The sequence below is a fragment of the Poecile atricapillus genome, chromosome 2 (genome assembly GCF_030490865.1).
Source record: "Poecile atricapillus isolate bPoeAtr1 chromosome 2, bPoeAtr1.hap1, whole genome shotgun sequence".
In the NCBI taxonomy this organism is placed as follows: domain Eukaryota; kingdom Metazoa; phylum Chordata; class Aves; order Passeriformes; family Paridae; genus Poecile; species Poecile atricapillus.
In genome coordinates, this window is record NC_081250.1 from 53,285,930 (window position 1) to 53,302,428 (window position 16,499).

A 16,499-nucleotide genomic window follows, 5' to 3' on the forward strand; every position below is an offset into this window, starting at 1 on the left:
TTTTCAGAGAAGAAACTCTAGAATAGGTTTGTGACTTAAGTCACTTGGGTTCTTCTAGCCATAGATATGATGGACAGTGAAATGTTCCTACATTACAATCATCAGAAAGTAAAGAACAGAAATATGGTACTGTTCAAATGTTTGGCTTTAACTTTTGGGTATTCATCTCCATTTTTTTTTTTTCCCCATGTGTTGAAAGATATGACATTCTCTGGCTAATTTTTTTTCTCTGTGGCACCAAGGAAGTAGTGTCATCAGAAATTCTGTGATTTTGACTTTGCTGCTTCACTTGTGTGTGCAAGAAAACAGTCAGAAATGGTTGTTTGGAGGCAGAAAAGCAGAGTAGCAAATGAAGAGATGGACAGAAGTTGTACAGAGAAGGAAAGCAAAATAGGGCACAAAGGAGAGGGCACTAAAGGAATAGTGTAAAAACAAAAGAGTGGAAGAAAATTAAGAGCTGCAGCAGGAAAAATGGAGATGCAACTGCGGAACATTTTTGTATTTGTAGCATGGCTATATGTTAACTGAGAAAAGCTCCTTTGGTATTCTAAAATAAAATCCCCCACCTCTCCAAAGTGTCAGAAAATGTTGGGCTTGCAGTTATAACCCTCGAAGAGTGCTTCTGGGCCCTGGCTTAAAAGCAGCTTCCACCTTCAATTTGCAATGAGGCAAAGGAGCAAGTCCCTATAGCAGTTTCTTGAGATGGGGCACCCATTTTAGGCAAGGCTCAAAAACACTACCAAGATCATGGGTTTGTCCCTGTGTGGGCCATTCACTTAAAAAGTCAGATTTGATGAGCCTCGTGGGTCCCATCCAGCTCAGAATATTCTGTGAAATCTTGAAATGCTTCTGTGGCAAAAATGACACATTTACAGCTTTGAAAACAGGCTATGGGGATTTTCACTCCTGGACAAGATGGGGGGCATGCAAGTGGTGTGTTAGAAACCATGAGCCTGGTAAACTCTGAGCGTGACACCACTGTAAATATTGATATTTTTGTAAGTGCTGTGTTTTCCTTTTTAAGCACTTGTAAATAGTCATGCTTCGTAGCTCTGATGTACTTGAGTAGCTGTGTAGTAGTTCACAGGTACAGTGTCATAGCTCTGCAGTACAACTTCGCAGTCAATGGAGCCAAGGTCCCAGTTATGAAGTTCCTTAATGAAGAATGTGATTTATGTCAATGGCTGTCAGCAGCTGGACCACATCTGTCAAATACATGTAACTGTGTGGAGGTGTGCTATCTGCACTGTCATTAGGGTGGGATGGCACTTAATAACTAAATTCCTTTCCCATAGCTTGTGACTTTGGTAAAGCAAATAGTGCATGAAAGATGGCATAGTCTCTGCAGTGGAGTAGGTCTTCTCTCCTTTCACTCTTCCAAAGCAAAGCTGGAGTCAGATGAATTGTTTTGTTGAAGACAGTTGTGGAACTGGAGGGAGTTGTGGGCAGAGACTGAGTGAGGATGCTAGGGAGCCTTCAAAGTGAGTTTTGTGACTGGTGTTACTGAAGAAAGCCATGCTTGTGTGGCTGAACCTGTGGTTGACCAAAGCTTTCAGCCCCTCTTGGTCATACTTCCCAGGAATGCATAATACAGAATTTCACATGATTCTGAATTAAGGTGTTTTTTTTTTTTTCCATTTTTATAAGGGTATGTCTATTCAGCATGCAAATTTGGAAATGTATACCTCCATTCTTCTCAGTTGAAAGGAAGGAAAGGGAGAGCTCTTCTTCCTGCTTTTCAGCTCACCTCTGTTGGTGCCCTTTTAACTTCTCCAGTGTGAACCTGTCTATATAAACTAAAATAAACAGTGATGTAAGGTATTAAACGCAAACCACATTTAATTTCCTTAATAAATTCCAAGACTAAATGCCAACAGGACTGTCATTAAAACCTAATTTATTATCCACTGTCTTGCAAATAATGCATTCAGCACAAGAACTGTTGTATTGAATAAAACCATAGGTTCATCCCATTTAATATCCTGTCAGCAACCATGATCAAAGTCTAGAAAGAAACATTTCCTGGTGTAAAATCCCAGCTTCTGGAAACTTGCAGGTTAACGTCATCAGAGTTGCTGCAAGAAAATGGTACAATTCAGCAAGCCACTATATGGAATTGCAAGACAGGAAGGATTTATACTTCCTATAATATCAGTAGCATTAACTATACTTAACATTACACAATCCTTCTACTTCTTGATATTATTTCCCATCTTTTTTAATTTAGTCCAAATAGTTTACACTTGGCAGCATTCTTCATGGTAAATACCTATCTAATGCTGAATATTTCCAAAAAACATCAGCAAGGTTATTAATTTATCCAAATGAAATTAGGGAAGAAGAGATTTTTCTGTACAAACTGGAAGAGCTATTGCTTACCTTTTTTACTGGGAAGCTGAACTTTGCCAGGAATGTTGCCTAGATGATGTAGATGTGATCTTTGCTGTTCTTGAGAAATTGTCCCATTCAGCCAAGTGATAAGCCCTTAAGAGGTTTCTATTAGCGTGTGTTAAGTAAACAAAGCACTCACTCCAAGGCCCACAGAGGGGAAGGAGGACCTTTCCCTGCAGCTGCAGCTCTGGTACCTCCTTGGGAAGCCTGTGGAGGCTCCAGCTGTCTGTCCAGCCATAACAGTTTTGTGAAACATAAGGGAATCTTTAGAGGAGACAGGAGACACCCCAGAAACTGTACAAGCTAAGCAAGTTGGTGTGAAATGCCTTTCTATAGCACAGTATAGACTTGCAGCAGAGGAGAGAAAAGGCTGCAAAATGAAGCACTCAGAAGTCAGTCATTCGGAGAATGAAGGTACTGCCCCCTTGTGATTGTGCTCTGATACCATCTTTAACTTCAGGGTTGCACGGTTTTTATAGGGCCCCTGTCTTCTTCAGTGCACAGCCTGAACATCCTGAACATCCTCTGTGGATCAGTGAGAGCCACAGGACACTGCCTCGCCTGTTCCAGGCAGCCTGAAAGGGGAGGGAAAGGGGAGGGAGCCTCCTACCTGGTTGTTTGCTCCCTGGAGGGCCTCGTGTGCTCTTGCATCACAATTCCAGACTGATGCTGGGCAAACTGAGTTAGTCAGAAGTGTCTGCCAGGCTCAGTTTGTTTTCTGGAGTCCCAGCCTACCACTCTTAATTCTTCAGAGGAGTCAGATTATTCACAGCCATGACTTGAAGATACTGACAGCTGTTTCGGACACTTCATATGTCGTGTCATGTTTACTAGTCCAGATCTTCTTGCCTGAAATTGGGTGACCTCAATGAGTGACACTTTTTGCCTCCATCTTTCTTTGATTCACATTCCTGTGCAAAATGAATCCTTCCCCCTCACCTCAGAGGGAGGTTGAAAGCATTAATGTTTTGTGAAGCAATTAGATTATACAGTGATGAGCACAGTGGAGAAGCTCAGAAGGGTGTCAGTAATTATTTATTCACTGATGGTTTAAATACAAGGGAAGGAAGGCCTATGGGCATTACTCTGGGCACAGAGAAAAAAAATACCAGAAAGCCTCTTGCTGAAGGCTACCGTGTGTCTTGTGGACTGAATGAGTTAAGAATCATGCAGAGGAGAAAAGGGGTGTGCTGTCACATAACTAAAAGCTTATAAAGCAAAATAAAAAGTCAGCACATGAAGATGTGGGCAGGTTTACTTCTGGTATGTTTAATTTTGTGGGTTCAATGCTCTTTTACACTCATTTTTGTAAAGGTACTGCTTGTGTTAAGAAAGTGTCTCCAGGACCTCACTGGTCTTTGCACTGGCTAAAAAAAGAGGCTGAAAGAGTACATCCTGGGCTTCACACAGCTTTTCAGCATTGGATCCTCTGTATGAGCACTGTGGGATGCTGAGGATGAAATCAGGTGAAAAGAGCCACATTTTGGTCTCTGTTTGTACAAAACCAAGCACAGAAGGGCTCTGGTCTTTGACATGGATACTACTGTAGTTTGAATAATAAATACTAGTAGTTTGACACAATCCAGAGAGAGCTTGGCTTGGCGGGTGCTTTGCCATTGTCAGCTGGCAGTGTAGTGCTGTATCCTGACTACTGGCTGAGTACTTGAAAAGGAGATGACACTCCTGCTGACAGCTTATAGTGGATCTCCTTTAGCACACCAGGTAGAGCTTCTACTTTGTGCATTTGAAAACACCTGGTTTAGGTCTCAGCTGGGAGAGATTATGCAGAAAGGAGGTGTGTGAAATAGCATCAAATGAGGATAATCCTTCATTTGACATTTACTCATTTGGTTACCTGCCTCAGTCCTGCAGTGCAGCACCCCTGCTATTAATCCTTTGTCAAGACGTACTTAATGTTCTATCTGCTACCTGTGACAATTATTAGACTTTGCACTTCAGTAGCACTTCTTTTTGAGAGACAGCGTGGTTTAGAGTGAGTATAGAGGGGGTAATCACTTCCCATGATATTAAGAGTACTGATTCAAAACCTTTACAAAAGATTAACTGGTCTTTAATAAACACAGGAGGCTGGGACTTCATGTTCCATAAGATTTGAAATTTAGAACTTCTAGTCCCTTGGCAATTCTGTGATACCAAAATTACAAAGTCAGTCAGAAAAGGATCTGAATTCCCTGTCAGATCCGAGGTGTTTAAGTCAGTAGTTCCACCTACTACAAGAGACTTTCTTTGGGTCTAGGCAGATAAAACTGTGAATATAACTTATCTGTCTCATAACCTGTGAAAATTCAGTTTCATGTGAGCAGAAGAGCCCTTTGGGATCTCCTTGAAGGTTTGAAAGAAACTGAAAAAACACAGTGGCACTTTCTTTTTTCCCCATGAGCTGCCCTGTTTCCCTGATAGTATCAGAACAATTAACATAGCATGGTTAATTACAGCCAGACTCTGGCTGCTCTGGCTCCCATCACTTTGCTCTGAGTTGATCTGAAGCATCAGGGAATGGTGGAAAGGATATTTTCACAAAAAGCACTAGAAAGGGATAGCTAGGTTTATAGGGTGAGCTTAGACAGCAGTGGATTAACATCAGTGAGAAAGAGTTGTATTTCTCCAAGCAGGTATTGCATTCTCAGTTACTTCCTCATCTCATATAAGCTTGTATAGAATGCTTGCTGTATAATGAGTCAGTGCGTATTATCTAGAGATGAGTGACTAGGTAATAATTTCTCCAGTTTACCTTTGCAAACACAAAGAGAAAATCAAGAGAAAAATAAAAATAGAATTAAGATATCCAAATGAAGTACAAAGTTATCAACAGAGAAAAGTGAAAGTATCTTTAGCAGAGAGCCCAACAGTCTAATTATACTCTTAAAAAAAAAAAAAAAACGAAAGGAAAAAGCATCCTTTTATCAGGTTTAAATTATCCAGTTTTTGAATTTAACAGAATGTCTCATAGTTATAAGACAGGAAGCCCTCATGTTCTCAATCCTCCTTCTTTATTCAATATTTTATATATTCTTATTATGTCTCCTCTTATTCATCTCCTTTCTGATGTTGTTTTCAGTCTGCTCTTTAGAGTTCTTGCATTGTCTTTTCTGCTGACACTGTCTGAAAGTCTCCTTCTACTACATTCAATAATATTCCAGGGGAGGACCAGCAATTCAAATGCACCATGATTTTTTCTAGTTTTTTTTCCCCTGGCCGATTTGTTTTAGTTCATAGCTTCATGTTGATCACATTTTCATTCCTTCATTGAATTCTGCATTGAGACAAGCAAGTGCTTCTTGTCATTTGTCTCAGTTAATTTAGAACCAGTGTATGAGTAGCTCTGACTCCATTTCAGTATCGATATGCATCTTGCTATCAGTATTGCTCATTCATCTAGCGTACTGGGCTCTAAAGATAACCACTTAGCTTTCACCATGCTGCTCAAAATAATTTTGTCACATATGCAGATATAATTTTTTTCATTTCTCAACTCCATGCTCAGATTGCTGACAATTGCACTATGAAACAGAAGACCCCATCTGTGAATTTCTATCTAATCTTTATTTAAATCCAACTACTTAATTCTTACCTTTGATTGGTGTTTTAGACTGTAAGTTGTAAGTTTGTATATTTCTGTAATTATATCTGTGTAAAAGGACACAATCAGATGCTGGTTAATGAAATTAAAAAGGACAAATGTAGCGTAGCACAGGTAGAACAAAATACATTCACAGCAATATTTTGCAAGAAGCTTGTAATGATAGGATGTGTAGGATAAAAAGTTTAATGATGTATTTTTTATTATTATTATTGTAATTAGCATTCATAAGTTTTTTGTTGTTTTATTATCACTCTTATTGGGATCTGCCTAAGTTAGATGCAGAGCTTACTTTGACTGAAAGCCTTTCTTACATTAAAAGCTTTCTAATAAATTGCATGCAATATGTTGAAAATGAAGGCTTTGTTTCAGTTCAGACTGAGTCAAATTCGGTCTGAGTGCAACCCCTCTGAAACAGGTCCTACTCTAACTAAATCTTCACATATGTACAGTATAGGGCTTTATTCTCCATGGTCTTGTACTGTGGTTAATCTAAAGAAGGGAATATAATGCTCTATCCTGCAATAATAGCTTCATTTCATACCTTCTTTCAAGAAGTGTGAATGACAGAGAAGTGCCACAAAGTGAATAAAAGTGAAATTCACCAGTATTACAGAAAGTTGCATCTATATCAGGCTCTGTGGAAATATAACCATGCAGCTGGCCTCCTGCACAAAGCTCATGTAGATTATAGGAGGATGACATTCAGGGACATTGTTTCAGAGGTCACTCACACCTTGCGATAGAAAGTGGTAGATGTTTCTCACCAGAAACACCAGAACCATGAATGGCAAGATTTCTGCCTTTGGAAAGTGCAAAATCTAAGGAGCTGAGCAACATAAAGAATGCAAACTATGCAGGCACCTATTGCGTGCACATTTACATGTACAGGTGCACCTATATACAAGTGAGATTATGTATACATGCCTGTAAATCTGTGTCTCAGATCTTCTAATTAAAAGCCCCTTTGAAGCGGCTTGTTCTAGACCGGCTCAGTGTTGCTCAAATAGTTTAAAATCATTGAATCCAGAGCAATAATAGTTCCAGGAAAGTTCTCAAGCTAAGACAAGTGTGCTGGAGTTTAGCACTTCATTACTTCATTTTCAGACCCTAAAAGCAAGTATTAATTAGCACTTTGAATGTAATAAATTCTACCAGTTTTAGAAGCCTGAAAGTGCTTAGCCATGAATTTAATTCAACATTATGTTTGCTAGAAGCAGCATCAGCTTGCATGGAGGGAGCACAGATAAATTATGCAAGTTACCATTAATTCAAAGTCCAGTTAGGATACTAAGGATTCCTTCACAGGAATAATCCAGTGAGAAGGACAAAGCTGACAGTGCTGTCTGAGCACATAAGGTTAATCAGCGCGGCCCCATTGCTCTCAGTGAAACGATGCCATTTTACTCTGGATATGGCAATGTATTCATGAAGAAAAATTTCACCTAGCCTAGCAGATAAAACAGAATAGATAATAAGGTAAGCTGAAGAGAAACTACAAACCACAGACTGTTAATTTTAAACTGGTAATAGAAAAGTAAAAAAATAAAAAGGGGCAATGATGTATGTGAATTGAACACAATTGTACAGTGATGGTTATTATCTGATGAAAACTGGAAAACCTAGTAAAATACATGCTCTAATTTATTAGATGCAAGATATGTCTTTTTATGAATTCATTTTGATGACTTGTCTCTAAGTTAATGATTTTTAATGCAACATGTCAACATTACAAATGCAGAAGGATATTTGAAACCTAGTCATTTTTAAAATATTTTTTCAAAGGATTTCAAGTCTCATACTTGCATTCAAGATTACAGTATGTCTGTGATTCATAGTCAAAGTCTGTGTTTCATAGCCAAAGTTGGGCATTGTTTTCCCCTGTACTTGAGTAACATGCCATAAAAAATACTGATGACTTCTCTACATTGCCTACTCAAAGCACAGTGTTGTCAGTTAAAAAATTCAGGGAGAAGAACAGAATTTAAAGCACAATTTTTTATTACTGGAAGTATTACATATATTGTGCGTAAACTGCTCCAAACAGAAGTGCATTTTGAAGTCTCCCTGTAATGCTGTTTGGGTTTTGTTTTGTGTCTAAGATACTTGAAACAGTAAGAGTTTCTCAAATCTCTTCAGGGCTGCAAGGCTGCAAGTGATTTGTCACTCATGTGTCCTGAGCAATTTATCATCATTCACTCTTGCAGGTTGGTGCCATGAGGAGAAGTAGAGGACAGAGCTAGAAACTTCTTTTTACTCAGTCCTGTGTGTTTACAAGGAATGTACTTAATTCCTGTTTCTGCCAACTCAAACAGGAGATGGTTTTCTTATATATTGTTACTGGTTGCTTCTTATCTTCAGCATCCTTGTCTAAGGAGAACTCACTGGCTTGTTTTCTTCTTCACCTCTTCTGGGGTCTAACTATGAGTCTGTCCTGCTGACTGTCCATAGCTTTTCACATCTGAGTATGCAGTGTTGCTGGCTCCATCTTATACATATACATTGTTCCATCAAAAGATCTATATAAACTTCTATGCATGAAGTCAACTTACGCAGATTCTCTCAGCACCCATGGCTCAGCTCCCAGCCATTCTTATACACGTCCTGTATTTTGAACAGTGTTTCCTACATGGCAGTTTATCATGGGATGAATGAAGCTGTTTCTTCTATTAGGTTTTATTTTTTTTAAAAAAAAGCAGCTGAGCATGTGAAAAGCTGTATTTGATCACTGTTAACTTGTGACTTGTATTATGACTTACTTGAGAATTACTATGTCTGTAAGACCCAGGCTTTAGGATGGTATTTAATGACTTGCTGAAGTCAGTTCCTCTTCTGAAGTATTTATTTGGGTGCTTTCCTGAACAATAGCTGTGTCCATTAGTAAAACAGAAAGGTGCTTGTTTGCCTCTTAACAACTTTCATAAACAGTTTATAAGGACTTTGAAAATAGAAATGAAAAACTGAAGGTGAAATCCTAGCTTGGTCTTAGTAAAGGATAAAAAGCATCATTGAATTCAGTAAGTCCAGATATTCTTCCAACATTAGTGGTTTCCTACTAACCCAGATTTCTTGGTTTCCCTTGTTCACAGGCTTCATGCAACTCTTAAGGTACAATGAGCCAAAGTGGTGACATCTGTACCTACTTGAATATGAATATTATATGTATTGTGGGTAAACAAACAGAAGTGCATTTTGAAGTTAACTAGGTGTTATCCTAGATTGTGATGATCAGCTTTATTGAACATGAAGGCAGTCCACCTAGAAATTACTTAGCCCTTTCTTGAACTGGGGTTCTTTTTGGAGGAATTTTTATAATTTGGTGTAAGTCCCTGATGGCAAGAACAGGTGATGGAGGCTGTACAGCAAACAGGGAGTGCCAAGGCTCTTCCATGAGTCAGGAAGGGCCTGCATGTCCCTGTGCAGTGCTGGTTGCACCCTCCCTCATGAAGTGAGTGTTAGGGTTGTAGACATCCAGACATCAAAGACCCTTCAAAAGGCCAAAAGGCCTGAAGCCCTCTCCTGCCCCATGATCTAGATGGAGACAGTGTATCTCACTACACCCCACGTTTCTGTCCAATGACCTGTTCTACATTGTTTTATTTCAAAAGATGCTGGACAGTTGGGGTACTACAAGGACAAGCAAAGAAAAAGATCAGAGGTCTGAAAAACTACATGGATGAGTTGAAATAGAGTTTACCTGTTTTTTTTCCAGACTGGACAGGAAGAAGGCATAGAAATAATTTCCAATATTTGAAAAAGAAAAGAGAGGAAGGGGAAGGCAGATAATGAGTGCTATGTAGAATAACAAAGTGCTAGATCTTCAGTTGACACAGGAAATATTTTAGACAGAGGATAGGAAAGGAACTTTTAATAAGTATTCAACGTACTAAACATAGTATGTTTCTATATGAATAAATAAAGATACCCCAAAGAAACAAATTTATCTTTCTGAAGTTTAAAAATGAAGGAAAAAAAACCCTGAAAAACATCAGAAATATCCCACTGGGTAAAACTGAAGGTGTTACTCTAGTTAGTGTGTCTCTGATGGTGCAAACAGGGGATGCTATTTAAAGAAGCACATGAGCCTCCCTGCTTGCTCACTTTTGTTCTGTTAGTGCTCTCCCAGCATTTAGATTAGCAACTCCAAAGTATACACTCTTGCTTGTTCTCTTCAGTATTTCTTTATGGACATGTTGTCTTAGGATTTGTCTAGTTACATATGAACCTGCTGGCTATGTCTGCAGCTATTCCAAAAGTCCACAAATGCTTTTTTTAAACTCTCTTTCAAGTTGTTCCCCTATGTCTTTCATTAAATGCTCCCTCATTAACATGCTTAGGAAGCTCTTGTCCTAAAACTTTGCAAAGCAGAACCAGAAAGGGGAAAGCACTCAGATACTTGTGCAAGTCTTTCATGCATCTTTGTATTTTATAACACAAAGAGGGTGCCTTCAGAGACTTGGGAAGAAAATTACTGTGATATAGTGAGACAATCCTTGTAGTATTCAGAAAATTGAAGTCTCCTCATAATTTTTTGCATTCTTAGGCATACCTATGCAATGCATAGGAAAGAAGGATTTTTTCCTGACTTTAATTCACAGATGTTTTGTGGTAAATTCTGCAGCTGTGACCAGAAACTGGATGACCTTGTTAGCAGGACAGCCACAAAGTAGCCACAAAGTTTGGTTTTGATTATAACGTCTATTTTTCTTCTTCTTGAAGTCTGTTCTTTAAAATTTGATGTGCTCATGTAATTGCAATGTAGTTCACTGCCCTGAATTACCTCCAGTGAAGAGAGTTTGAGACTTTGCAGATGAGGAGAAGAGAGACAGACAGACTGACAGGCAGACACAGAAGCCCACTATATGATAAAATAAATGATATCACTGATGGGCTTTTCTGTCAGTGTATATGAGTTATTGAATGCTTAAGCAGAAATATTACATGCTTCTTCTAACCCTTATTCCTCATAAAACTCAGCAACTAAAAAGATAACTGGCATGTAATTTTTAGTGGCCATACATGCTTTCATCTTCTTTTCCTTTTCTAGTTTGTTTAAAAGTCTGAAACAGAAATACAAATTAAATTCCCTCCAGTGGTGTAAATTTTCATATCTCAGTAGGTAGATGGAAGGAAAAGATTCATAGTTAATTTACATTTCTGTGAATCCAAGATTTTTTGGAAGTGGCTGGTGTTTGGAAAATATGAACAATTGGGGCAGTAATCTCATGTACTTCTGGCATCTGGATTTTGGAAGTCTTGAGCTCTCCTTGTCTGAAATGCAGCCTCTTAAAACTATCTTAAAAGAAACATGACTCAAAATGAGGCCTCTGGAATTACTCCTTGTTGGTTGTTTGTTTGCTACTTTCAGGTTTTTAAGCATGAATTTTATCTGGTTCCTGAGTGACACTGCTGTACATTTATAAGCAGACATGGTTGGTACAACTGGAGAAGGACAGCTGGTGCCACTGTCCACTGCTCCTGCTGGTGCTGGTGCTGGCCGCCTGGCTAGGAGGAAGCAGTGTGACCTTGGCAGGGCCAGCAGGAGAACATATGGCTGCTGGTCAAGGCAGAGGGATCACATGGGGCTCTGGGCTACAGAGATTACCTATCCTGTATTCAAGAGTTTCACAGCAAAAGTGCTGTGAAAAACTTGGAGAAGGAGGGCAGGAATCCAGGCCTGCTCTTCCCAATAGAGCACACCATGCCAGCACAATGTTGAGAGCTTTGATTTATTTTTTTGCTTTTTGGCCCTCAACATTAACTTCATTGTATGGTTTCTGAAAGGCAGAGAAAGACCTACCACCTTCTGTTCTCTTCAGAACCTTCAGATCTGTTCAAATCAGAAAAATCCTCCAGGCTGCCCAGTGACAGCATCTTGCATGTGAATGACATTAAACCCAGCCAGGTCAACTTGCCTTATGAGGAGCTCTCCAGAAATAGCTGGAGAGAATTGTTATTTGAAGGCAGCTATCTGAGCTATTTAAGAAGTCACTCTGATGGCTGAACCATTGTCTCCATTTCTGAGTTACTCCCCTTAGCTGTGCTGGCTATTCCTCTGCTCCCTCACAATCACCTTTTCATTTCATTCTGAGATGTTTGAAGTTTGGAGGTAGAGGGAATGAAGTGCAGGTTTTGAGGCTCCATAGCAAAATCCTAGTCCCTTAGACTCAGCCCTTGCTGATGAGCACAGGGTAAAAGAAAGATACTAAAGAAAAAAGGATTCCTCCTTCCCCTAGCACATCTGTCCAGCTTTGTCTTAATGCATCTGCTGCTGGTGTCACTGTTTTCCAGTAAGAACTTCTAGCTAAGACAATGTCTGTCTCCTCTACTGTACTTTAAAATTTTGTCAGTGCCTGGCTTAGCATCCTCTTTGTGGATACTGCTTGTACAGTGTTGAAATAGATGTAGATAACAAGGACATCTCTAGCAGATAAAATCTATCCTTTTGGTGGAGGCCATTTTAATTTATGTCAGCAGGGGAATAGCAAGTATATTTACTTAATGTTTAAGCACTGCACTGCTTGAGTCATACCATAGTCTTTTTAGCATGTAGAGTCTGAAAGACATTACAAAAGTTTTGAACCTGGACTTGAAAAGCTAGGTATAGTTGTGCATGGTCAAATGGGAAAAAAAAGTCAAAAAAATCCCCAAAACTCAACCTGTATTTCCAATGCTTCTATGTGCTTGGAACTGCCAATGAATTCTGTCCTTTTTTTTTTTTTTTTTCTCTTAAACTGACTCATCTGAAAGGTGAAAGTCTCCTAGGCTTTAACCACTCACAGAGAAATAAAATACCTCATCCAAACTGTTTGTGTCTCATGTTTGTTGATCTTGGTGAATTTGACTGCATCTTCAGGATGGTGCCTTCTAGTGTTTGAGTGTCTGAGGTGAACTCACAGTGTATGTGTGGAAGCAAAAAAGACCAGGTTATAGTAAGGAGGCTTTATTTTTTTTTCAACCTCATGTATGGCAGTGTAATTGTGTTTTTTTTAATGAACAGACCAGAGTAGTTACACTTAGTAATGTTTGTTCACTAAAAAGGAAAAGGGGTGTTAAATCATTATGTTCTTTGATGAATGGCTTGTACACTGAAGAATAAATTGAACAAACTGGCATAGAGCTCAGTGAACATGAAATCAGCTATTAGAAGAAAGCTTGTGAACAAATTCTGAGCCTGATATGCATCTTTTGATTAATGTCCTATTAATCATCCATAGTGGCTACCTTAGCTAAGTCGTGCTGTAATCATTCATGGTTGCTTACAGGAACACTAGCAGGGACTGTAGAGCTTCAATAACTGAATATTATTACTGATTTCTCCCTAACTCTTGCTGTGAACAATTACTGTTTTCACTACGTTTCTGCCTCCCTTTATTAGGAAGAATACAATGCAGAATGAAAAGGGAGTTCCTCAAAGACCAGTAAAATTCTCCCAGGGTATTCTTAATGATATTCTGTCCTAAATGGGCAAACTATTGTAATGCAGAGTTCTCACCAGGAATAATAGTAATGTAATCACATTGAAGCTATCTTTTTATGGACTGTACTCAAACAGACAAAATGTATAGTCATATTAATGAACAGAGAATTTCTGTGGAATTATTACTTAAAATGGTTGAAATTATTTTGGCTTTTTGTATTACAGTATTTTCAGTTAATGTACTTAACACCAACAGCAATTAAGACTCCAGACTGTTAATTTGGATAAATTTGACATTAGAAGAAGCCTTGATTCTTGGAAGGTATAATGCCCACACCTCTCTCTTTTGAGACCAAATGTTTTATATTCCTGTGGCTTTTTTGAACTCTGATAGTTCAGTGTATTTTTTTTTTTAAATCAATGAAATTATTTTTCTTTTTTTTTTTCCCTTTATGGCTTGAAGTTATTGGCAAATATTTACAGGAGGATCTCTTACTCCTGTGTGTGAAGACTTAGTTCCACACCATTTATTTCTCAAGTGTGACACAAAGAATGCTTTTGCACTACCCATGGAACAGGTCCTTAGATGGCAGTGTAATTTCCTCCTAAGTCACTGTGGTCTGGGAAATACGGTGAAGTAATGAAGTGATGACAGGTATTAACATGCATAATGGGCTTTAATAGACATTTAATGTTGTTTTACTGGAAGAAGGAGAAGTGCTTTCCCATTGGAATATTTCTACATTGGAAGTCATTGATCACCAATTTCAAAGGGGAAAGGTTAATCCATCAGTTTCTGTAACCAAACGGCACTGATGGAAATTCTTTAGGTGACATTCTGGATGAACTGAGCTTTCCATCTTTGCAAACAAATGAGTGATATGACAAGCATGGTGTTCAGAACACATTTAACCAATTGATTTTCTCTCCTCTTGTAATAAGATCTAGAGACATATGAAAGAGAGTAGCATGAGCCAAGATTAAAGGAACTGCTTCATACACGCGAACATAGGGGAACTGCATTATCAATAAAAGTACTATAAAGCATGTAGGCACCCATTCTTTTTCTTTATATAAAGTTTGTTATTGCAATAAATAGCTGTTATTGAACTGCCTGCCTTTTATTTCAGTTTTTCTGAATTTTATTTCGGTCAGCTTTCTGTGGTTTCCTGGTAGAGGTTAGGAAAAAATGTTATGTTTTGTTATTGGTATCATTTTTGTACTCACTAGTAAATCCAGGGCAAGTCTGGATTTAAAATCAGGTTTTATCATCCTTTGGGGCATGAAGGATATGAGGGGGAGGGGGAAATCTGGCTTCAAGTAGTTTAAAGATATCAAATATGTTTTAAAGTTTTAATCTGTATGGTTCCTTACCATAATGATCCTCATCTTTTTCCTCCCTCTTCCCTCCTTTTTCTCCCAAATTCAGCCCTGCTCTGAGTTTCACATACCCTCCTACACCAGTATCCCTCCAGCAAATGCATCAGCAAATTTTAAGTCGTCAGCAAACCCTAGGTTCAGCCTTTGGACACAGCCCTCCACTCATCCATCCTGCTCCAACTTTTCCTACCCAGAGACCCATCCCTGGCATCCCCAGTGTCCTGAACCCTGTCCAGGTCAGCTCTGGACCTTCTGAGTCCACACAGGTGAGAGACAACAAAAGAAAGTTTTGCACCCCATTAACTTAAAAATTAAATAAATGGCATTGTCTCAATGGCAATTAATCACCTCTGTCACTGAGACCTGTCGATAGCAGGCTTCTTGTAGCTCTAGTGTTTGCAGTCGCTGCATTATGAATCACTGGAGGGTTGGTGCAGCTCCTGATTGGGAGTGTGCTTTTTAGTCCTCATAAACATTCCAGTGTACTGCAGCAGCTTCTTGTTCCATACTGCCTCTCCTCGATCTTATACAGGAACCTAGTAGAGGTGGGGAGTAAGAAAAGAGGCAAAACACATCAAAACACCAATGTTTTAAAGATTAGCAGCTTTAGCTCCAAATCAGACTGACCCTCGGATATACAGGGTCATATTCTGCCCTCCTTGTACAGCTGTGAGTAACCTGAAGCAAGTAATTCTGTGAGCAAGAGAGTAACTCAGAGACAGTGAAGAGGATTGAAGGTTTTTTTCTCTGATTTCTGAAAAAAATTGACTTAGTGAGTTTGAATGAATCATTTCCATAAGGTGTATTCTCAAAAGCTGGGAATGAGCAGCAGTGAATCAGGCCCCTAATACGGAGTAACACGGTTTGTGATTTGCCTGTTATTAACTAGTGCTGTTTGTTTCTAGATGACCTGGGATATGTTATTTATCAGTCTGGAAGCTGTTTATCTCCTGGCTAGCTTTTACAAATGTAGAGGAAGAACATACTGCTGTAGAAAACGTATTGATTTTTTTGTGGGGTCCCTGCAAGTTCAGATATCACTAAAAGATCTCTCGATTCCTACAAGATCCATTTGCAGGTGTAGATAATGGTGTTCAGTCGAGCACAACAAGAGAAAAAACAAGATTCTGGCCTGTTTATGTCAGCTATTTTGCTATTAACTTGTGAGAATCCAGGACTTCATCTAGGATTTTTCTGGTTCAGTCTCACACTAGCATTTAGCTCTTCTTCCAACCCACCCATTATATTGAGAAAAATAGTGAAGAAGCTGAAATCTTGTGTGCAGATATTAAATGCAAAACATTTTCTTCAAGTGTGAAAAAATAAATGTTTCTCTTGTGTTTGTTTGAGCATGCAGTGATTTTCCTTTTCAAAATTGCCTTTCCAAAGTTGTAATTATGTTCAAAATCAAGTTCTTACTACCTCTCGCTGCTCTGAAAAACTCCCACATAAGTTTTTAGCAAGAAATTACATCAAATGCTTCCCTTCCCACTCCCTCCCTGCTCTGCTACAAGGCTAAGCAATGCAGCTCTTCCATGAGTTAATGCTATGTAATCGAAGAACAATTTAATTGCATATCCAATACAATTAACAGTGCAGCTTCTCCATACAAAGTCACTGAGCAGATGCTGTGTATTTTTGTTTGGAGCCACATATTTATTGCAGTCTAATTTTGTCTTCTTCTGGGGGGAAAAAAAAACCCCACCT

General features: G+C 38.9%; 1 protein-coding gene across 1 annotated transcript in view; it reads left to right on the forward strand.

The window, feature by feature from the left end:
- Nucleotides 1-16,499, forward strand: part of GLI3 (GLI family zinc finger 3) — a 204,521-nt gene that overhangs the window by 148,307 nt on the left and 39,715 nt on the right. Inside the window, exon 8 of the mRNA XM_058833075.1 lies at nucleotides 14,842-15,058. Coding sequence (XP_058689058.1) covers nucleotides 14,842-15,058 — 217 coding nt within the window. The remainder of the gene's footprint in view (nucleotides 1-14,841; nucleotides 15,059-16,499) is intronic.